At 31.4% G+C, this 25539-nt stretch overlaps 2 protein-coding genes across 2 annotated transcripts; one reads left to right on the plus strand and one right to left on the minus strand.

Annotated features, from left to right (window-relative positions):
• Positions 1-1804: 1804 nt before the first annotated feature.
• Positions 1805-10180, plus strand: LOC149891111 (uncharacterized). Its single transcript, XM_090082303.1, has 2 exons — positions 1805-2099; positions 5183-10180. The coding sequence occupies exon 2, from the start codon at positions 8153-8155 to the stop codon at positions 10052-10054; it is 1902 nt and encodes a 633-aa protein (XP_089938429.1). The 5' UTR covers positions 1805-2099; positions 5183-8152; the 3' UTR covers positions 10055-10180.
• Positions 2504-4396, minus strand: LOC145202178 (zinc finger BED domain-containing protein 4-like). The gene is made up of 2 exons (XM_090082037.1): positions 2992-4396; positions 2504-2877 (listed from the first exon to the last, which is right to left on the minus strand). Exons 1-2 carry the CDS (start codon positions 4394-4396, stop codon positions 2504-2506), a joined length of 1779 nt encoding a protein of 592 aa, XP_089938163.1.
• Positions 10181-25539: the final 15359 nt, after the last annotated feature.

Consider the following 25539-nt stretch of genomic DNA (forward strand, 5'->3'; position numbering starts at 1 on the left):
GACACGCAAGATCATTTTTTTCAAATCTTCACTTTTTTTTTGAATTGATAGATTTAATGGCACTTTTTTTCTTCCCCACTCCTCTGGAATAATGATTTTTTAAAATTGTATTTTTAATTGTATTTTTGAGAGAGGTCGCAGTTTGCTAGCAAACTGAACTAGACCAGTATGGTTATTGGATATTACACTCAAAACATAAATTAGGCGATTGACCAAGGAAAATGTAGGTTTGCTGAAGTCTTCGTTATCTGTGTGTGTGTGTTCGTGTATGTGTGTGTGTGTCTGTGTGTGTCTGTGTGTCTGTGTGTCTGTGTGTGTGAGAGAGAGAGAGAGGGAGAGAGAGAGAGAGAGAGAGAAACATTACATAAAAGTAAAAGAAACAATTCATCAGAAATTTCATTAATTAATTTTTTTCATCACAATTATTTATTTTTGCATATATAGTGCAGAAAAAACCCCAATGTTAAACAGGATATAGAATGCAATAAGTGACCGATCCAGAAATTTTTGATGTGGAAGGGCACATTGGTCAAAAAATGGCTCGTACGACGAACTTAGACAAAAAAAAAAAAACTCTATTTAAAATAGTCAATGGTAAATTTTGAAACAGTTTTTTCAAAATTTGTGAGAATAAAAGGTCAGATTTCATAATTTGTATAGATTTTCACTCAATTTCAAATAAGTCAACAACAACTTCACAGCTTATGCCAAACTAGTTTTTTTAGCAAATTTGACACTCTTAAAAATAATAAAATTTTTAATTAAAAATGATTTAAAAAAAAGTTATCGCAAACATGAAGCTGTTAAAAGTTGTAAATATTTATTATGATTAAATATATTCAAAGTAAATAAAACCTTTTTTGAATATTTTAAGTACTAAAAAAAGGTTTAATTTTAATGAGAAACTTTTACATTTCTACAAGGTCAGGATAAAATAATCGCTATATCTTTTATAAATCTATCGTATTAAAAGTGTAAAACTAGTTTCTTTTTATGGTACTGACCAAAATATGGTTAGTATATAGTAATTTACCAAATATCTACAAATATCTACAATTGGATAAAAGCTGGCGCTGAGCTAATTGCCCTAAGTTATGAAATACAAGTTCATTTTAGTTATTTTCCATTTTTAAAACTTCACATATTTTCACTTGGGTTTTTATTACAGATTGAGGTTTTGTAATTTCAATTTTCATTTTAGCAACAAACTTTTCAATGAAGATAGTAAATTTCGAAACATTTTTATTGTATTCTATTATAGAACTACTCCATATGAAATAAGCTGACAAATTCATCAGGTATGTTATCAAAAACTGCTAAATCATCAGCTTAATTCAAATCTATTTTCAGTTTTAAGCCTGTTTTTTAATGCATGAAATTCTTGATGATCATAAGCTTAGACTGGCTTGCATTAAGGTTAGTTTTAGTCTAACTAAAATTAGCCGACTAACTTTTTAGTCAGACTAAATTTAGTCGACCAACTTTCTAGTCTAGTTAAATTTAGTGACTTCTTTATGCGATTATAAAATCACATTTTGTGGACAGATCATTTATTCTTTTGACGAAAAATTGCATTAAAATAAACATCTTTTCTGAGATTTTTTTTTTATGTGAAAATGAAGAATTTATCAAAATATTTGTTCGTATTTACTAAATGCAGGGATTATTTTGTTAAGTAGTGTGCATACAGTGGACTACTTTTTACATAGGAAAAAACTTGTAAACTAGGCCAACGTCAGTTGGATTAAGCAAATTTTTTTTTATCTTTCCATAAACTAGGTAAGCAGCCTACATTGTCTAGGTTGTTTGCCTAGTTTAATTTTTCCGTGGAATCTTTGGTATTGCACCTTATTAGAAACAACAAACTTCTTATTTTTAGTTCATAATTTTCGTCGTTGTTCTTTTTCGTTGTCGGTTTACATACCGAAAGGTTTTGAACTTCTTGAAAAATTTATTCTAAATAAATTTTTTCAAGTAGATAATTTTTCAATATGGAAATGAAACTTAATCTCAGCACTACCGACAAAACTCAGAAACAATAAACTTGTTTTACATAACACAACGACTCAACAACAGCTTTATTCTGTGAGTATTTTAAGGTTAGTAAATAATTGTTCCTCTTGGGAGTTATTTAAAGAATGCATACTTACTATCCTAATAAAACTAGGGGATATCTTTGTTTAGTAAATAACTACTTGTGAAGTACTTCTTAAAATTTTTATAAAAAAAAAATTGTTATTTTTTTGTTTATGCTAGTACTTTAAGGTTTTAAAAGACCCTTAATCAGAAACAAAACTAATCTGAACCATTGAATTTTAAAATTTAAACAACAAAATAAGACTGCTGCCCAGAGTGATACTGATGTGTAAACGAAAGTTGTGAGAACGGAATTGCTGGCATTTTGACTAATAATATTCCAATCCGTTGATTACTGTTATTATTGAAACAAGTTTGAAGATATCTAACAACTGATTACTAATATTTACACTTATTCTTTTTGATATTAATAGTCAAAATTAAGCAAACGAATGTTGCATGCCATAAATAAATGTTTTTCCACGTTTTCGCCACAAAGGTTGTTGCTACGATCGGAATAAATTTGAGCGACTGTATTTAACAATTGATTACTACCATGATTTGTTGGAGGAGCCGACAAGTATTTCCTAGCTGCGGCTTCTAAAGCTGGGAATTGGCCAGAGTTCCAAAATTCATAAATATTTGCTGTTCGGGGTACTCTAGGTTGGCTCAGATAGAACAGTAATTGGCGTTGTGCGTATTCTGAAATTTGATTTGTGGCTGTTTGTTTAGGAGTCTCAATCCCGATGTTATCGTGCGCATCCCAAAGGGTTGAGGAGGGTTCTGACGATGACGCTTTTTCTGAAAAAAGATTTGTTTGAAGAGATAATTCTGTTTTTTCTTTATCACGTACCGAGGCTAAAGTGGCCGGTACTGCGTTTCTTAAACGCAAAAACTCAATAATCTCTTCTTTACCACTTTCACATTCAGAGGTCCCTAAATATATTTCCTTAAACCGGGGGTCAAGTAGTGTTGCGGATATCATACTTGGCATTTTTTTACACGAATCAAAACGCCGTTTTAATGCATCTCGGACTGCTGTTTTCATCTGCCGCAATTCAGGACCTTCATCTGCTGGCTCTAACTTTTTAATAAGCATAGCTAAAATTGGAATGATAATCGAAACACACGCATCTTCAGAGCAGATTTCAATTGTTGCTTCATTAAAAGGCTTTAGAATTGCCAAAACTCCATTAACTAAGTCCCATTCAGCAGCAGACAAAGGCTTAATGTCTTCTTGTTCTCCATTGTATAAACTTAATATTCTTCGCTGTTCTGCCAGAGATTCAAGCATCATATATATATTGCACCATCTTACATTTTCATCCACTATCTGAGAATTCAGTAAAGAGTTACTGGAGTTTTGATAACTTTCCAAAGATTTATGAGCTCCATCACTTTGTCTGAAATTATTTACAATCTGTGTAGCTTTTGTAATGAGATTTTCTACCAAGTGATGTGAAAATATAGAATCGTGTATTACTTGTTGCAATACTTGGGACATGCAACGGAGATCTGAAATATCAGCTGCTTCCATAGCACGTATCATACTTGCACTATTATCTCTAATTCCAAGATGAACCTTACCTGTCAAATTCCAGTAGTTAATTGCTTCTTTCAACTTTGTACTTAGGTATATGCCAGAATGGTCTTCATCAAATACCATTGAGTTCAGAACTACTTTATGGCGTTCACCTTGGTTAATGAAGTGACCTGTAAAGTTAACCAAAAAGCTGGATTTTTTTTTATTGGTCCATTCATCAATAGTCAGACTGACCCAGTTTGCTTTTTTTAAAAGCTTTTTAACGTCGGCTACAACCATATTATAAGTGTCAGGCATGAGCGTTGCGCGAAAATAATTTTCAGATTTAAGTTTGTAGCGATAAGAATCTGCTGAATCAGAGATGTTCAAGCGTTTAAAGGCTTCACTCTCAACCACAGTGTAAGGCAACATTTCTACAATAATTAAATCCATGATGCACTTATCAATCCTTTTTGCAGAAGGGTGATCATCTGACCAAACACTCTGTTTTTCCCTTATCAATGAAATGTTTTGTGGACTAAATAAGTTCGACGGTGTTCCAAACGAATCTTCCAGTCGAGGCTTTTTTGCTCCATTTTCACGATTAGCAAGCTTAGAAATGTATTCTACATATTCAGGGTTGTGACATTTTTCTAGATGAGATTTGAGCCCATGAGTAGTTTGTTTTCTTGGGATTTTGCTTCCTAAAGAATACAGCTTTCGACAATCGTGACACTGTGCTTTGCTTGAATCCGTTTCAATTTTGGAAAAATATTCCCATATTGGGTTTCGAGACATAATATAACTTCAAAATCACAACAAATCGCGAAGCTTGTTTCTAAACGCCTTTTGAACATAAAACGAAACTTCGGATTAAACTTTTAAAATTTGTTATATCGCTCTGACGAAACTGCCAAATAAGTTTCGGCTTTCGAAAATGAAACAAGTACATATTAAAGTCTTATTGTGTTTTGCAGTGTTATTTGATAGCTATCAAAATAAAAAGCTTAGCTAAAAACGAAAGTGATATTACTTCTTATGATCTGTATTATAAACCGTCTTTTCTTAATCATTAATCCAACTAAAGGACAAAGTCTTAATAAAAAAAAAGTTCTAAGGATACAATTAAACAGACCAGTGTTCTTTTTTTAGTGGTGTGTATTGTACCTAAATGTTTTGGTAATGAATTCAAATCTGATAAAATTCAAAAGTATATGATAAAACTCAAGATTGAATTTTATTAGATATTTTTGCATTCATTACCAAAATATCTAAAAAAAATTCATTGCAAAAAAAGTTTTTGCATTTTCTTTCCTTTTTGAAAAGTAAATATACTTGAACAAAGTTAATAAACAATATTTCTCCTGAGTTTCAGTGCATATGTTAAAGTAATATCTACTTTAATTTTGATTTTGTATTATATATATAAACATATATATATATATATATATATATATATATATATATATATATATATATATATATATATATATATATATATATATATATATATATATATATATATATATATATATATATCTGTATGTGTATGTTTTACATAAACTATTTTTCTGTTTTGTTCAGATCCACCTATATGAGGCATTTTTATTTTGGTAGTTATTGTTTTCTTTAAAATGTTAAAAAAAGTTTTTTATCAAATGTAATCTGAATTATAAAAAATATTTTAGTTGAGTTGTTTTAGGTGTTTACCAAAATTTTGTTACCTACTACCATTTATGCTGTTATTTTGTATGATAAATAAGGGAAATAAAGAAAGATTTCTGTTTTTAAATATCTAAAAAGTTTTTTCATTTTTAAATGCACTTAATGGCCTTTTATTCAAACTGCACAGTTTTTGTTTTGTTAAAGCTGTAAGAAATGTATAATTCTATTAAAGTGCGCCATTGCTTTAGACTTTTTAAAAATGCTTCTTAAAGTAATATTATTTCTAAATCAGTTAATTACGTGTAAGTACCTATTGCATCTCTTGGTAAAAGAATCCATTTATTTGAAGACAATTGTGTCGGTGAAGTTGTAGATGAGAAAGGTTATTTTCAAGATTTTAAAACTCACCTAAGTAAAATAAGCATAAGGTTATGAAACTTGACTTGAGAAATGGTGGCTAATTCAAATAAAATTCATTCAGTTATTAGAAAACACCTTTAAGTTTAGTTGGAGCTATAGACATTAAGGTAACAGAGAAAGTCTGATTATCCAGTCTTGGCTTCAGTAACAAATGATCTGGTTGACTAAGTAACTTTTTTGACATTTTTCATTTTAATTGTTTTTTCAAAGTATTTTTTAAAAAAATCAATATGAGATTTTACATTATATATTATAATTATGTCATAATATAATAATATGTATTATTTAGAATTTTTTTAGATTTTATTTTTAGATTCTTACACAATAGATTTTTAGAGATTTCTATATTGAAAATTATATTTTGTAGAAGTAAGCCTGTGTATAGGAAAGTGATTTTTTTAAAATTTATTGTTTGGTTTTATATATCAGGGATAAAAGTATTTCATAATCGAGGGATTGAATCTCTTAGTCTTGGTTTTGTTGGTTTCTTTAATTATTTGGTTTTGTTTTTATCTTCTTATTCTTAACTTTTTTAAAAATACGTTTATAAGAGAGAAATTTGTGTTTTTTAAAATTTTAAATATACTAAGTTATAAATACATTATTATCCAAACAATATATAAACTAAGCGAGTTATGAACAGAATCAATTTGTTTTAAAACTGGACACATTTCGTACGAAATTTGTTTCTTTGATTTATTAAAACACTGATGTTCAATAGGAGCAAATCACTCTCTATAAAACTTAAAAAATAATAAACTATGATTAAAGGTTTTTTGAGTGTAAAATTAAAGATTTTGTTGTTTATTCCAATCATATTATGATGATAATATAAGTCATATATAAAAGTTTTTACTAAAACGAACATATAAAATGTGTATCTCTATAAGAGGGTTATTTAAATTATCTAATCTTATGGAATGTTATCTTATTCATGAATGAGACAGAAAAGCTTGTCATGAATTAGACTTAAGTTTGCTTTTCTACATGGATCCTAAAAATACTTAACTTGATTCTTAGCATTATTTTTAGTGATCCTTGTCAAGATTATTCTGAAAAAATGAAAGTTTGCAATCAAAATATAAAGTTATTGGGAAAAAAAAAATCACCAATTCTTACTAAATATGTTGTCAACCGAATAGGTCAGATTAGCTCAACAGAACGTGGTTATTTACTCACGATTTCATTTACAAATGAATTAGGAAACTTTCCTCCATTACTTTTATTTCTAAGGGTTCATTTTAAATCCTATAGACTACAAAATAGTCGTGAAGTAACAACATACTTATTCAATCAGGATGGATAACTGAATATTGTTTTTTAGAATCATCAAAGCATTATTTTACAAGATAACCTCAAAGCTTACATAAATATAAAAATCTGATTATTTCGACGTCCCCGTCCCCCCCCTCCTCCTCCTTTGATAAATTAATAGGTGATAAAACTGAAAATCCTTACTACTTAGTTTTTTACATACATAATGTCACGAGACGTTGAAAAAACACAGGGATATATTCAGTAAGAATATTGTTGTCCATTAGTAAAAGAATAGTCAAAGATGTTATCTAGTTCATCAAAAACTGATGAAGTAGTATTTGCTTCTAATTATGTGATGATTTAACTTCCTTTACAAGAGTTTAATCTAGGCCTTTTGGCTTTTGTTTATTCTCAGAAAGAACTTTTAATCGGCCTCGAAGTATTCTTTTGAAGTCTCCAACGAAGTAGATTTAATCATATTTAAGTAAAGCCTGATTTTTCTTTTTGCTTCAGTATGCAAGTTTCATCACGGATGCTTTTTACTATATGAAATATTTGAAGAACTTTGTTAACCTTACAGAAAAAATTGGTTTCTTTTGAAGTTATTTATCCATCAACCCACTGTTCTTTAACCACATTAGCAAAGTGTGGTTTAACATTATCATGTTGAAAAATCATCTTGTCGTGTCTGTTGACATATTTAGGACGTTTCTCTTTTAAAGTTTGATTAAAACTGGCTAATTGTTCTCGATAACGAACAGCGGTGATAGTTTCATTACCATTAAGTAGCTCATACCAGGGTTGCCAGATTGGCCATTTAGTGGCCAAATCCGTGAATCTGGCCACCGCAAAAAATAATCGGCTTATCGGCAATTTAGCTATGTTTGGTTTTTTTATTCCATTATTTTATTTCTTAAAATGATTATTATAGTAGGCTGATTATGATAACTTAATTATTAAGTGTAAAATAATGTTATTTTTTAAAATTTTAAAATGTTATTTTTATTAATGCAGGTATAAGGTATAAAAATTATAATATAAATAGTTGAATATGTTTAATGTTTTTTTATAACTTCTAAATTAGAAGTTATAACAAAGTAATAACGAAGTAATAGTAAAAGTAAATAAAGAAGTAATAACAATTCTAGTAAAAAAAAAACAAGAACAACAGTTTGATTTTATTTATTTTTAGTATCTAAATTTTAATCAGCTATGTCTTCAGAAAAGTGGAAGACTTCTTATGATGTTAATCGCCGATATAAAAAGATATGGGAGAAAAAGTTTTCATGGGTTCAAATGGTTGAAGATGGTACTCATAGAGCATATTGCAAATGGTGTCACTGCATCATTAAGCCTAAAATGACCAATCTTGTCACACATAACAACTCTTTGAAACACAACCAAAGTACTCCATTAATTGAGAGTGTTACCGATATAAATTTATCAGAAGATATTAAAAAAGCAGAACTTCATTTGGCTTTAAGTATGACATGCCACTGTGCTGTGCACACTGTTGACCACTTGAATGAAGTTTTTGTTGTTTATGGACGTGGAAGTTTACTAGAACATGTAAAAATCCATAGAACTAAATGTATGGGATTGATAAAAAATGTTATTTCTCCTTCATTGAAAGATGATGTTGTTAAAGACTTTAAAAACAAAAAATATGCCATAATAATAGATGAATCTACTGACATTTCAGCAAATAAACATTTGTGCATTTTAGTTCGTTTTTTTAGTGTTTTAAAAAATGAAATTGTGACGAAGTTTTTGGGATTAATTCTAGTCCATGAAACTACAGGGGAAAATATATTTCACTTGCTTGATGAAGAAATTAAAAAGTGCGGTCAGAGTCTTTCTAATTGTATAGGATTTGCCACAGATGGTGCATCAAACATGATAGGATGTAATAATTCTGTTTGGACGAGAATTCAAAATGTTTCACCTAACTGTATCCAACTTAAGTGCATATGTCATTCATTAGAATTGTGCATTGAAAATGCAGTGTCTAAATTGCCTTCTAATATTGCTTTTTTATTGTCAGAAATACCCCATTGGTTTCATAATAGTGCATTGAGACGTGAAAATTACATGGACTTATTTAATGTAATGAATGCTGCTACCAAATCTGAGACAGCTCGATATGCCCCTCTTCCATTTGAAAAACCTTCATTTACAAGGTGGCTTGCTCATGGAAAAGTGATGTTTAACATTTTAGTGAATTGGGAAGAGCTTAAAGCCTATTTTATTTGTGCTGAACTATCACCTTCAAATTTTAGGTCCAGATTCAAAGCAAGACTTTTGAAAGAATTGATGTCAGACACTGAAAATTTTCTATTTTTTCACTTTATAACACCTGTTGTTCAGGAATTTGAAAGAATGAATAGTTTATTTCAGCAAACAAAAGCTGATCCCTGTGACCTTTACAAACAAATGAATTTGTTTCAAATGAGCCTTAAGCACAGAATTTATGATTTTAGCAGTAACAAAAAGAATATATATAATGTTGACTTTGGTGCTAAATTTATAAAAGAATGTGATTCTTTTTTACAAAAGTCCAATCATAGCATTGACTCTTGTATCAAAATAAAAAATGTAAAAGAAAGATGCCTGTGTGTATTAGATGAAGCTTATAGTCAAGTAACATCTAGACTACCATCATCAATGGAGACATATAAAAATTTATCGAACTTGAATCCAGATATAATTTTAAGTAAAGAATCAAGACCCAACGTTTCTGAACTGCCCTTTTTACATCTAGTAATTGATGACTTGGGTTTAATAGAAGAACAGTATCGAAAAATTCCATTTGTAGATTGGAAAGAAGAAGAACCATTTAAAGTAGGTGGCTTTCCAACTGATACTGAGCAGTTTTGGCTAGGTGTACTCCAGCATAATACTTTTAAAAACCTTGCAAACTATGCCTTAACTTGTTTGATAACACCTGTCAGCAATGCTGTAGTTGAGAGGATATTCTCTCTTGTATCTGCCACTAAAACAAAAGCCAGAAATAGAATTTCACTAAATATGTTAGATGCTGTTATAAGAATAAGATCAGAACTAATTTTTTCAGGAAAGTGCTGCAAAGATTTCACTATCTCAAAAAAATGCTGACTAATTTTAGTTCAGATGTAGTGTACAAATCTGAAATTGAAGACTCTTCATTTTCAGAAAATGTTGATGACTTTGAAGATGATATATAACAATTGTGTAATGAAAAATTAAAAAAAAAAATTTTGCTAATGGTTTTATTTCTCTCAATAAATGTGTTTACCCCAAGTTAATATAAAAAAGAAGCAATATAAAAACTTACATGGCATTATTCCATGAAAAGAAATAATTTTTTATCAATGTTTTATCAATATTTTAACAAAGGAATTATTACGTTAGAAACGACAATAACATTAGAATCAAGTTTAAAATAGTATTTTTTTTTAATTAAATGGATGATTATGTCAGTATTAGTATTTGGCAAAAGCTATATACTGGGGTATGAACAGGAGGGCGAAAGCCCCCCAAGTCGTCAAAATATCATTTTTTTATTCTAATTTTAATTCTGGCTGTTTATGCCCATTTAATTTTTGTTTTAGCCCCCTTAATTTTCTTGACCTTCCTAAGCCACAGTCTCTCTCTCTCTCTCTCTCTCTTTATATATATATATATATATATATATATATATATATATATATATATATGAGAGAGAGAGAGAGAGAGAGAGAGAGAGAGAGAGAGAGAGAGAGAGAGAGAGAGAGAGAGAGAGAGAGAGAGAGAGAGAGGGAGGGAGAGTATAATTTATATGTTTTAAATGTAAAGCCTTTTTTAATCAAATTAAATAAAAACTATTGTTATAGATTTTAGATAATTTGATAAAAAATATATAATAATAATAATAATTGTTTTCTATTAAAGAGTTTATAATTTAAGAATACATAAAAAAAGTTTTTATTTACTTAGCTAATAAACTTAACTTTTTATTTTATTTATATAACTACGACAGTTTTTACGGTATGTTGATATGATCTAAAGAATCATTGGACAAATTTTATCCGATTGTCTTATTTTAGCCAGTAAGATTTACTTTTTGAAAATTAAACCAATGCGATCACGGAGAATTTGGCTACTTTTTGGCCACTTTTGGCCATTTCTGGATACCTTATTTTATATTTCTGGCTACCGGGTATCGCAAAATATCTGGCAACCCTGGCTCATACACCACGCTTTTTTGATTCTACCACATAGGAGGGTTGGATTTATTTTGTTCAAAACTTTTGTTACGAATAATTTTAAGCAAAATGATAAACAAATTATTTTATCTAATCAAAACGAGTTTCTTATATAAATTGATATAGTTATCACTTTTAGATAGTATTCGATTATTTACAATATAAAAACAAGAAAAGCAGGGTTTTCAATTAAGATACCTAAAACGAATGTAAAGCGTTTTTAAAATTTATTTGTTTTTGCGATTTTTATAATATAAATGTTGATTGGTTAAAGCAGGCACGGTGAATCACGAGCATATGCGGCTCTTGTTTTTGGAAATAATATTAGCTTAATATTAACTTAACTTTATCGCAACACCCATTGTTTCAAAATAGATAAAGCAAACACAGAAACTCATTTCGCAACAAAAATAAGAAGAGAAAATTTGAAAAGGATATTTCATAAGGATTGGACAGAATATTTTCATTTATTGAAAAAGAAAACAAACAATAAACTGGCTATTGTAAAAGCCACTATGAAACAAAATATTTTTTCTAAGGAATTTTTCTTCTATATTCAAATCACAGGAAAAATAAAATTGAATTTCTCAAAACAATAATTAACATATAAGTTTTCATATAAGTAAATCATTCTTAAAGTGATGGAGAGCTTGTAAATCATTCTTAAAGTGATGGAGAGCTTGTAAATCAAAATATTTCACATGTCCTCTCAGTCTTAGATCCTGAAAATTGTAAAATCCAAAGATTAATTTCACAACTTCCTACTTCTCGACATGCAACTAAAAGAAGAATATCTGAGATAAGTGCTGAAGATGCACAGTAATTGTTAAGTGACTTTAAAAGCATTAAAGCATTTAGTTTAGCTCTGGTTGAATCGACAGATATTTAAGTTAATCTCAAATGACAACATTTGTTAAAAATTTAATGACAGATGTAATTGTGAAAGAATGGTTACTAGATTTAGTTGAATTGAAAAACAAATCCTGGAGTTGATATAAAGAAAGCCTTTGAAATAGTACTGGTTAAAATAATGCATCTATCAACAAGCTTGTTAATATTGCTATAGAAAGTCCAAGAGCAATCGTTGGCAAACATGTTGGCTTACTGAAAAGTGTTCCTAAATATTCAGAGTTTATTCCAGTTTATTGTGTGATTCATCGAGAATATTTAATAAATTTATTTTGTCAAACTTTTGTCGCTGGCAAATTTTGAAACTTTTTTTTATAAAATTGGAAAGATAAAAGGTCAAACTTTACAATTGTAGAGATTTGCCCTCAGTTTCGATAAGTCAACAACAAGTTAACAGCTTATGTAGAACTAGATTTTTTAGCCAATTTTACACTCTTATAGATAATAAACTTTTAATTAACAAATCATTAAAAGAAAAGTTATCGCAAACATAAGACTGTTAAAATTTGTAAATATTTAACACGAACAAATATATTCAAAGTAAATAAAACCATTTTTTGAATTTTTAAAATATTTTAGGTATTTAAAAAAGGCTCATTTTCAGTGAGAAACTTTTACCTTTCTGAAAGATCAAAGTAAGTCAATCTATGATTGCAAAAAAATTTTAATATTCAGTATGCTTTAGTGGCGCAAAATGGCCCTTCATTCCAAAAAACGATTATTTTGTGAAAAAACTAACTGTTATTTCAAAAATTATGGTTGAAAAAATGTATTAATGGTATCCAGTCATTCTTTCTCTACAGAAAATCTTAAAGCATGGTTGTGAAATAATTGCCGCAAGTTGTGTGCTACCTATTGGTCTTACCAATGAAGAGGCTTGAGAAGGAAACAAAGTTTTGGTTCATGTACGAATGTTTCACTAGCAAAAATCTTCATGACTAGGGTAAGGTTGCCGATATTGTACCCCCTACGAGCAAATTTAAAAACGTAGGCAATCTACTGAGTGAAAAACATGGGTTTTCAATTGTATTTCATAATTTATGGATTGTTTGTTGTAAAGATGTTAAAAAAACTCAAAATTTAAAAAGCGTTAAGTCTCGAAGAATCAAATTAAAAAAATAGCGCCAAGAGTATAATTAAGGAAACTAGATCCTTAATTGTACTATTGTAATCCAATATTGTACCACTTTCTTGATTTCAATTACTTTACAACTTCGCAAATATTTTAAGATTTTAGATTTAAGAGATTAAAAGAACTGATTAAAACGAATGGTTTTTATAAAATCAGCAATGGGTAATATTCTGTATTAAAGATAGTTATACTAAATAATGTAAAACAATATATACTATATCTGTTTTAAAAACAATCAAACTAAATATTGCAAAATAAAATACATAAAAACTTTATTTTTGGCAAAAGTTGTAGATATATTGTTTCTGTTTTTGATTAACACCTGCACAGTCAACATGAGACCAGCCTTGACAAGCAAGACATTTTATTCTTTTTTATATTTTCTTCACAAAGATAACAAAACCAGCTTTCACTATGAAGAGATGTATTTGCATGCTTGAACCTTTTTACACAACTTCTGCCCTGTTCTATCTTTTTAGTTGATATTGGTAAACCTGAACTAGAGAGTCCATCTTTATAAGGACTACTTGTCAACACCAGAGTATTACTGGAATTTTTCTTTTTTTATTTAAGATGTGAAGTTCCTACTGTAAGTTTGGATATTTTTTTAATTGGAATCTCAAAATGAAATTTGTTAAACTTTACACGCGTTTTTTAGCAGTCAGAATGGTATTGTCGGTACAATTTAGGATCTGCCTTGAGGTACAATTTACGCAACTAATCTGACATTCAGTTAATTAAAAAATTTGACAACTGATAATAAGGTGATTTAAATTCTAGCTAGTTATTTCCAATTTAGATAAATTATGCTTTAACATAAATACACTGAACAAATCTTATCTTCTACTTTCTTTAGTGAAATACGCTTAGTCATAAAACCCTAAAAAAAGAAATCTCCAATAACAATCCAACAAGAGCTTACTCTGGACTTAATGCAGTCGGATGACAAAAAAAACAGTTGACTACTTAATTTCATTCCGCAAAGATAAAAAACAAATTAAAAAATTTCTTGTGGGTTGTAAAAATAACGAGTTATGGTAAAAGTACAATATAGGCATCGGTACAATATCGGCAACCTTACCCTAAATAACATGTCTAATCTCTTTCATAGATTTATGGACATCAGTGGCCCAGTCATCCTTTAGATGATGAAAAAGATGAACCGTTGACTGTAACTCTTCTTCTTTTAATCCCACTTACATCTATTTCCTATCAACTTATAACCACTGAAACAAATTAGAAAACTTTGATACTGAAGTGAGATCGCTTGGATAACGTTTCTTCTATGCAACTGTTATGAAAGGATACGATAGATATATGTTAGAACAGTGTCTTAGCACCAGACTACATAAGAGTATAATGCCATAGTCAATCCTTCATCCACATATAAAGCAAAAGCATCGTCCGACATCCGACGTTCGACGTAGAACTGGACGATAAGGTGGATTAAAAAGAAGCTTTTTTATTTGAAAAACTCTTAAAAAAGAAGAAAATTAATCGCCTAACATTTTTGCAAATGGCATCATTTATATTTTTGACTTTAAATTTTTCCATAAAAACGATAGAGAACTTCAGCTTGTCGAAGCTGATCAACTTGTTGATCTTTTTTTCTCTTGAACTTTATTATAAATAAAATAACAAACATGGTTTTTCATGAATTTGTCAGTACATGACCTACTCTAAAGAACATATCGTCATTGTCGCAAGCAAAACGCGTAAGTCCAAAAATCTAAATTTTAAAGGGCATACAAAAAAGAAATATTTATTTTATCAATATCATGTAATCAGCTATAAATCTTTGTGAATTCAATAATCTTGTAACATATAATTAAGCAATTTCTAATAAGGGTTAGAGCATCCCGCCATCGGAAATTGCGTAAATGCGTAAATTCCGATGTGAGAAATAGTTTATAAAGGTGACTCCGATGTGATTTAATCTTTTTATTTTCCGATATTTTCCGATGGTTTGTGATGGCACTACTACACAATGCCGATTCTGGGACATTGACATTTTTTTATATGCATTGACAGTGGCTCATTGATACTTTTCCATACTTAAGGAATTCAAGATGTTATTAGATTTCCATCTCATTGTTAATATCATTCCGGAACCTGCAAAGAAGTATAAAACTGTATCTTTTTCGTAATTTATTCTAGACCAAAGAGTTGATTATAGCTCATAAATGTAAAGCACGGTTTTAATTTGTAGTGTCCAATGGCTAGGGTATGAATTCCGTCATCTAATATAATTCTTTTGTCATCGTTAGCGCTGAGAGCTACTTTGTTGATTTCTTCGGTGTAAATGTCATGGTCATGTGATCGTATAACGTTCATGGTTGCATGCTTTTCTGTCTTATTCATTAAGCAGTCGTAATAGTCTTGATGAGTGATGTGTTTATCAACAACTTTCTTTTTAACCCCTTTGCATTTTTTCTCTTCTTTTTCATTAAAGAGCTTATAGGAGTAGAGTTTCGGTCTTAGTCCAACAAACTCTTTAATTATTTTTCCACCAGCCTCGTCTTTAAACATGCCGATAATCTTATTATTTAACCCTACTTTAAACCCAACTTTTTCAATAGCAGGATGGTCTTTAGAAAAGTTGCTCGTGTCGAATTTGGTTTCAAGATCATCAGCAATGTCTTTGTAAAAATCGTCTGTTTCGATTTCATAAAAGAGCGAGTCAGTATTAGTCATGAGTAATTTCAGCTTATCCCCGTATTTAGGTTTCATGTAGTCATAGTGATGTTCATACATGAGAATTTTGCTTATGTCTAGAACACACAGTCCCAAGTAAACTGGCTTGTTGTAAAAGAGGTTTGTTCTTTTCATGTGAACCGCTGCAAGGTTTTCATCAAAAATGGTATTTCTATCATAGTTAGGTTTTCTTGACAATTTTAGAACTTCTTTTTTAGTGGTGACCAGTTTAATATCAACATGCTTTCGAATATTCTCCATGGTTTTTCCAAAGACAGAGTTGTTCATAAGCTTGAAGAATTCTTTTTCAAACTCGTTTTTAGCTTTTGCTCTTAATGCGGTGTTGAGGTCAATGTATTGTTTCATAAAAGGTTCTTCTTCAAAGGTAATACCTCGATGAATTTTGGTAATGATCAATCCAAGTCGTTCATAGAGTTTTAGGTTTTCGTGATGAATGACATATTTCTCCTTGTTGTTTAAATTAGGAACGAGCTTTTCTACTTTTCCAATGGTTAGTCTTTCAGGAGCTAAAGGATAGTCGTTGTGTAAATCGTGAAGCTCTTTAGGATAATTCAAGTCGACTTCGAGAATGCAAGGCATGGATTTCCAATTGGAGAGTTCATCTTCAGTCATCCATCTGAATCCTCTAACGGGAAGAGGCTTACACATAGCCCATCCATATAAATTATTTGCATCTAAATACTGAATGAATTTAGAAGGTTTTGAAGGATCATAGTCTGGCATGTATTTGTTGTTAGCAGTTCCATGACGTTTGCTGATCATGCAAATTCCACCACGTATCCCTTTTTCTATCATATTAAGCATATCAATATCAGACAGAAGCTCTAACTGAATTCCAGTTAGCTTTAACATAGCATCCCAAGCCAAACCAGGTGAGGTGTAATACCAAGCAGGGTCAAGCTTGTAATATTCCATGCAAGTGTCTCTGAAATTTTCAAAGACATCGGCAAGTATCAAGACGTCAGACATGTTGTACAGTTTTTGGTAATCTTTAAACGTTTCACATCCAAATACATCCCAAACGTTTTTTGCATGCGCGTAGTCTTCACAGCTTATTCTATCATCATTCAGTTTGGAATAGAATGCTTCAATAGGAGGCAATTGCGTTTCGGAGAACTTTTCAATCGAGTCCACCCAATCATAAGGGTAAATACCTTTTTTTCTTAATAAATCAAACTTCTCTCCAGAGTAATATTGAGCAACGTTTTTGCATTGATCGTTGTTTAGATTTTTAGCTAAACTGTCTAAACTACCAGCTATGAATCTATAGCTGTCAATAAACCTTAGCTCTTTCCATATTTCCTTTAGTTTACCCTTCTTATCAGTAAATTCTCTCACTTTGATTTTTTTCGAGAAGCTGATATATTTTTCTTCATTGTTGGGTATGCAATTAAGCTTTCCACCTAATTTCTTGATGAACAAATGACTATCGTAACCAGACAAATTATGTAAAATGATGGGTATGAATTTTGGAAGTTTATAATTCAAGTTGCATTTCTTATGAGCAGCTCCACGATACTTTCCAGTCAAATGACAATGATCCCACACTTTATCATCGTTAAGATCTTTATTGCAAATATGACATAGAGTTGCAACCTCAAAATTCTTTTCATCCTCATCCGTTTTCACTTTCTTTTTTACTATATCAATCTTGTCAAGAATCTTTATAAGATCTGATTCAAGCATGGTTATAAACTTTTGAGCTACGTCATCGTCATCGCTTTCAGCTGTGTACATGACTGGTTTTCCTTTGTAAAGGCTATCGTCAAAGCATTTGATATAATAGCAGAAGGAGCTTGGAACGTGCTTTTGGTATTGTTTGGTGTACGACTCTTTATTATTATATTCAGTGTTGTCCTCGATGGGTTTGATAAAACTTTCAAAGTCAGCAAATACAACGTATGGAACCCTCATAGACTTGTTATAGTTTTTAAACTGAACAGTCGTCCCTTCTTTAGGAAGTTCGATTCTTACTGCATCGTTGTCATAACAATAAGGTTGATGCTGTTGAAGCTTTTCTTCCTGGTCATAGCCTTGCAAGCAATTTCTACAATAATACATTTTATGCTGATGATTTGATGTTTGTGTTGACAATAACCGACTCATACTTTTAATCACGCAATAATGGTCAGCGTCTTCGTTTGAAATAAACAACAAATCAACACAGTTATTTCGATCTGCGAATTTAGATATTTTTAAAGGATAAAGTTTTTTATTTTCATACCCAAAGACGTTAATGCTAATAGTTGGATTATTTTTCTCAAACTTTTTAATTTGAGCGATCTTGACAGGAAACTCCATTCCATCCCAATTCAGCTCTTCTGATTTTAAAATAAGATCATTGTCAATTCTTTCGTTATGCGTATTTTTTAAATTCAACGCTCGAGCGACTGACCATTTAAAGCATTGATTGTCCTTGTTTTCCATGTTAATGATCGCCTTTTTGTCTTTCAGCTCTTTAGACAGTTCAATATAGGAAGAACCGCTGAGAGGCTCGTAATCAGTAAAGTTAATATCCATCCTTAAAATCTTAGACAGGATACTATTAGACCCCAACGCATTGTATTTAACACTACTTTCCAATACTTTTTCTTCCATCTCACCCATGAGCTCTCTTACATTTGTAGTTGCTAGAATAATCTCCGATCTTGATGAAAAGCTTGCTTCCCGAGTCACTTCTTCACCAGTCATCATGCTTACAGATTTCATTTTGCACGTTAAAATAATTCTTACTCTGGTGTTTCTTTCCCCTTCCATGGTTTGAATGGCGGACTCTCTCACCAAATTAAAAAAGGATGCAATGTCTTGATATCGAGAAGAAGGTCTATAAGAAAATTGCCTCACAGAACTCTCCGCTGAATGTTCAGTCATTTTAAACTTTACTATAATTGGCTTTGGCAAGGGTTGTTTATACTCTGTTTTTGATACAAGAGATTTGATAGACTGTATCTTTTTATCGATTTGTTTTGCTGATTCGCTCACATTCTTCTTGACTACTTCAGGAACGTAAGGCTCTATCCATTCTTTAACATCGTTAAACTTAGTTTTAACATAGGATGCTACACTTTTTGTAACTCTCGTCAGAGTTGAAAATAAACCAGGTCTTGGTGCTGGAACAGGTATAGGTGTAATAACGTTTGTTGAATCAACAACCGGTGTGTTAAGAATAGAGGGTTCATCTCTTGTTACCTGATTTTGCAAGAGAGTAGAAGGCTCGAATGAAATCAAGTCGCTAGACCTTGGTCTTGGAGCTGGAACAGGTCTTTCAGAACCAACAGCAAACCTTACTTTTGTCGGTTTTACAGAAACTTTTACAGCTGGTCGAACAAACCTCACCACGGTAGCATTAACAGGCAAAGGTCTTGCCTCAGTCGTTCGTCTACGAATAGCAGCAGGAGCAGAGACAACTCTAGGAGGCTGCAAAGCCATTATAAGTTCCTCCTTTCTCATTTTAGAGTATCCTCTTATTTTCTCCTCTTTAGCAATTTCTTTTAATTCTTTCACAGTTTTACTTTCCATTTTTATTACGGAAAGATTTTTGTTTAAGCCACTTTCAATTTTTCGCTCTTTGGCGGTAGTTTTTGCTTTTTGCTTTTTAGCATCAGTTTTATCACCCATTTTATTAAGGGAAAGAAATTTTTTTTCGGTGCATTCAATTTTTCGCTCTTTAGCAATTAAATCTGGTTTTGAAGAATAGATACTCATTTTTATTATACCAAGATTTTCTTTAAGTCAATTCAATTTTTTTAAATCTTGGCACACTTTCAGCATATTTTCTTCTTCGAAAAGTTTTTACCGTTTTTTAATTCTTTTCGCGGGAGAATTAAAAATTTATGAAACAAGATAATTGGCAAAAATTTCGCTTATTGAGTCGTATACATGTGCTTGACCCATTTCATCAAATCTAATCGTATACTTTCTTCCCCACTCGTCATGTGCAGTAAATTCGTATCCAGCCGCATGAATTTCTTTTTCTTCATCAAACAGATGCGCACGACCCATGGTATCAAATTCAATCACATACTTCCTCTCCATCTTTTTATTTATGCCAAGAATTTTATTTAAGTCAATTTTTTAACATGTTAAAAGTTAAAAAATCAATTTTGCTGCTTTTTACGTTTTTCAAGCTTTTCAGAATTTAAAAATTCAATCTTGATTCCATCATCCACCTTTCCATCTCGACGCTCTAAATATCTCCATCCACATCCAGTCCCTGCCATCGCTTTGTAAAGAGACTTGTATTCAGTCACCTCACCCGTTTCAATGTTGGTTATTCTCACAGTGATGGGCTTTTTCTTAACTAAACTAAGCCATTCCCATTTTGGATCAACAGGTTTTTTTTCTTTTGGAGGAGGCTTTACTTTTTTTTCTTTTGCTCTTTCTAAAATCTCATCTTTACTGATCAAATTATTTTCAACCGCAAGCATCATCAACGTTATTAAATCATCTGCTGTTTTACTAACGCCGTTTTCATTCAACAAATTTTTCAAATACGATGTTGTATATCTCATTTTATTATACCAAGATTTTCTTTAAGTCAATTCAAAAATCATGATTCTTTAGAATACTCTCCAATGACTGGTCTTGTGTTTTTTATTGCTTTCACAAGCTCATCCTTTTTCATTTCCGAGTAACCTTTTATCGCATGGTTTTTACCTAATTCACGCAATTCTTTTACCGTTTTGCTATCCATTTTTTTTATTCAGATAAAAAACTAATAAACAGCAGTCATGTTGGTTCCATCTGAAACAAATTTAAGCAGTTTGTCAGAAATCACCACTGCAAAAATAACTGTATTTGCAATAGTTGAAGTTCGAAATTTAAGGTTTACCACTAATTCAGCTGTTTCCGACGCCACTCTTTCTTTTTGCTTGCTGATATCCACAAAGAACAACGGATATAATTTTATATATTCAAGCAAGGTTAACCCAGATTGACAAACAAGATCATTTGTGCCGTAATATTTTTCATCAAAAGAGAACGCATCTGAATAAGCCATAACCACTCTCTTTTCTCCAAAATTCAAGTCGTAATTGTAATTTGGATACTTTATTCCATTAACAGTCACGTAAAAATTGCTAACATCACAATGGTCGAATAGTGATGGATTAACTGTTTGACTGGAATTTCTGTTTGTCTGAAGTCCGAACAAGATAAATCTTGGAATGCTTTTGTCAGTAACTCTTCCAAGCGACCAGGTAAATTCTGTTTGACCGGCTGGAATAAGCTGTCTTTCACATTTGTTTGATTTATAAGCCACTTGAATGGGGATTTTTTGAGCTATTAAATTCATGAAATCAGTCTTTTTCGAAATATCCAATTCAACGCGAGGCATATAAAGTCTGAATTTTTTAAGGTTGATCATTCCTCCACTAACGCTCTCCGCTCTATAAATCGCATCATCACATTCTTTCTTTGTAAAGGTGATGGTATGCCTAAACCCATAAACAACTTTGTCATAGGTTTCGCAAAATCCAAAAATGTGCTTCAACGGAATTTTAAACGAAAAAGCTCCAACGGATGTAGTGTCTGCAAACAAGTGGTCTCGTCTAACATTGAATCCTGAATTTCCAACAAGATTTGACGTATCCATATACCACATCTGTTTTAATCCATCAGCAAACTGAAATCCATAAGGATATTTCATCAATCCAAGTATGGTGGTGGCTGGACCTGGATACATCACTCTTTCCACTTGCTCTCCCGACAAGTCATAAGTCACATCATTAAACAAATACATCAAAGCGTTGTTCACCAGTGCAATGTTGTCTTTAGCATCATAAAAGGTTCCATCGCTCTTTTTCAACACTCCTTCAATAAGAATGTAAGCCTCTGATGGTACTGTTTGAATCGATTGACAGTCAATCTCAAAAGTAATCGTGTCTGAAGAATTTAAATCGAGATTGGTTGGAAGGTACTCAAAAAAATCAACTTTTTCAATACCAATATCATACTCTGGGTTCTCAGTAACTCTTAATCGCTCAGTACTTATCATTTTTTTATATAATAAAAAAAATTATTTAATTCATTTAAATGTCTCTCATTGCAAGTCATCGCAACAAAATGCTATCTTCATACTATTTTCATGCCCTGTCCCATTTTCACCAGGTCTTGGATTCGAATCGCGTTCTTTTTAGACATTTTCTTAATTTGAATAGATGAACCAGTCTTTAATTTCTCAATGGTCTTTTTACCTTTGTCAATAGCCACATCTCTAGCAGTGGAAATGGCTGAAAGGGCTAACTCTGTCCCAGCAGATTTTGCAGCTGTAATCGCTTCTTGTCCAATTTTGCTTGTTGCAGCATTTTTAAGCAAATTCACTGTTGCTTTTGACACACTTGACGCAGCTGCTCTTTTTATGAAATTTTTAATCATGTCTACAATACCACCTCCACCAACAACGTTCTTTTTCACATATCTTCTTTTGTTCACAATGAGCATTTTTTTAAATAAAACAATTTTTTTAAATAATTTTATCAATAGCCCTCATTAACGATTTATATTCCTCTTTATTAATCTCTCCTTGTCTCAACAGCTCATCGCAAATAGCAACAGCCTCGTTTCTTGAAGCTGTGTTTCCAGCATGCCATGCAGCTATGCTCAATTCAAGCTTTTCCACCAACGCATTAGGATCACCTGGAAGAATAATAACACCACGACCTTTTTTACCTTTTTCAATACGCATCATTTTTTCCCAAATAGGAGCAATAAGTTGCTGATACTTTGGTCTTCTTGATGATTTCGGTTTATGCGGTTGCGAATCAGATCTTATAGCATCACTATCCATTAAAATTTTTTCATAATTTTGCAAATCTTCATCGGTATAGCTCTTTGGTATTGTTAATTCAGTCATCAGGTCCCAAAGACCTTTTGTTCCATTATACTTTTCTTCACCGACAATGATATCATTTCCATCTATTTCAACCTCCATTTTTCCAATGTACATTTTATCTTCAACTTTGTTCACTTCGAAAGGTCTTTTCTTTTTTTGATCGACTGACAGGCTTTTGATCATCTTTTCATTGCTCTCGATGATGGGTTTAAATAGCTTGCTCACATCAGCTTGAAAATTCGTATCTGAAATGTTGTCATTCATGCTGTTCTGATAAATCCTCTTTCGTCTGTCATTAATTTCTTTCACAATTTCATCCCTTTTATTCAGGTCTTGTATTTTAAAGAAAAACATCTTTTTAAAATACGTTGAAAAAAATACATAAATTGGTTTTTACGACTACGTTGATCCTTTCTTAAAATACGTGGAAAAATACATAAATTGGTTTTTACGACTACGTTGATCCTTTCTTAAACAAATTGTTAAACGTTTGAATCGCGTCTTCTCGTCCTTTTTGGATCAAGTTTTCTTTAGTAACTTCATCTATTCCCTTTTTGGTTTTGGTTCGTATTTCCTCCATCAAGGATTTAAATTTTTGAAGCTCATCAAGAATCAATTGAAACTCTGAATCGTTTATTTTTCCATCCATCAACGCTTTGGAAATGTGCTCGCTAATCGTATTCAATTTCGACTCTGCCAACACTTTGATCTTTTCATGCTTCTCCGCTTTTAATGCTAGTTTTTTGTTGACTTGTCCTCCCACAATGGATAAAAACCCCATTCCAATAGCCACACCTTCACACGCAATCGCAACAGGGGCAGCAGCGATGGTTGATAAAAGACCAATTCCAGTCACACCCAAAGCAATGCATAAGGTTTGCATTGTATTATCTACATTAGAAATGATCCTAAACACGCGATGATACTTTTTGCTTAGATGAACTCTTTTTGCTTTTTCACTCTCTATCTCTTTTTGTATCTCGCTTATTTTCTGAAGCCGGTAACTATGTCCTTCATCTGCAGGAGCTGTTGGAAGAACTGGATAAAGTTTTTCATTCAATATTTCCATTTTTTTATCAATAAAAAAACTATTTTAAATCAATATAGTTAATCTTGCAAAGTTTTTCTCCTTTTTTAACAATCACGTCCTGTTTGCTGTTACTATTCACGTCCATAATAACATCATCTACAGACTCTGAAATAATAACTTCGTTTTTTCTATAATTCAATTGATCAGTAATTTTATTCATTAATGTTATCACTGCAACACCTTTCTCCAAATTCAGCCCAATGGATAAAGCTATCATTGTATGTGAGAGAGCAGCAAATTTAATGTCTTTCTGAGCAAAAATCTCATATTGTTCGTTAACGTTGAAATAAGGTGGATGATCTAACGTTTTCGTAGACACAATAATGTTGTTTGGTCTTCTTTCCTCCAACTCTCTAACCCTCTCTTCCAAAATTTTTAATTGCAAATCCAAACTGTGGACTTCTGCTGATACAACATTTCTAAAAAACTTGTGAGGAGCATGCATTTTTACATATTAAAAAATAAATTTTTAGATCATTTTATTCCTCACATGTAAAGAATAAAATGATTATCGTTTTTTAAGCAGCAGAAGCGTACACTCTATATTTATCTTTTTTAAAACCTTTAATCAACGCTTTAATCTTTAATCTATTCTACGCTTTCATCATCTTCGATGTAAATGGTAAAGTTGTTTCCTCCCGTTTCATTACGCATATCTTCTAACAATTCATTATATATATAATCATCATATTCATTTTGTTCTTCAACACTCATCGAATTGTAATCTAAAACTACAGGATCACCCAACATAGACTCATTGTAAGGTAAATCTTCAGGATCATTGTAATGATCACAAGGTAAATCCTCAGGATCACCATCTTCAGGGTCAGCCAACATAGACCTATTGTAAGGCATATCCTCAGCATCAGAATCATCATCAGAACTATCATCATCAGAATCATCGTCTTCTGAACTAGACCAACTAAATATGATAGCTTCGTCTAATGCATTCACATCATCGTCTTCGCTTTCATATATTTCATCGCGCTGATCTTCTAAAAATTCATTATCTAACATACTCATTGTTATTTTTTATATGAAAAGAAATTTATTTAACTCAAAATTCAAATTTTTTTTCTTGTCATACAAAACAACGTGTCTATTTTTGCAAACTTAACAATTCATTATTATCTACCCATGAGTTGAACGAGTCTGGATATCCCAACCATTTGACTAACGACTTGCTCTTTGTTTTGCGAATGATTTTTTCAATTCTGAATATGTCTTGATGCGTCTTTTGCATCTCCTGCTCGTAAAAGGTGCCTTGAATTTCTTCACCGTTAGCGTCAGAGATTTTATACGTAGGCGGATTCGTATGCTGAACATTTGACACTGTAAAAACCTCCTCAGTCCATCTCGGTGTATACCCCTTTTCAAAATGAGACTTCTTTTTTACGATTCGCACTTGATCACCCATGGAAAATTTCGGTTTTGCTGGTAATGTTTGATCCTTTCCATACATATTCCACCATACCCTACCTTTATTCTTTTCATCGCTAGCTTCCACTGGTGTCATTTTGATAGAAGAGTGCTTTGTGTTGTTGTAATTTTTCACCATCTCATCTAATACGTCAATGTATTTATTGGTATTGTTGGCTGAAAAATATTTAAACATTCTCTCTTTCATCGTTCTGTTCCATCGCTCGACAACACAACTTTTTTCCTCGTTTTCAGTGGAGTATAATTGCACACCCAACG

Source organism: Hydra viridissima, unplaced genomic scaffold, assembly GCF_058129835.1.
Source record: "Hydra viridissima isolate aposymbiotic clone 2 unplaced genomic scaffold, HvirCarnegie_v1 scaffold_3, whole genome shotgun sequence".
Classification (NCBI taxonomy): domain Eukaryota; kingdom Metazoa; phylum Cnidaria; class Hydrozoa; order Anthoathecata; family Hydridae; genus Hydra; species Hydra viridissima.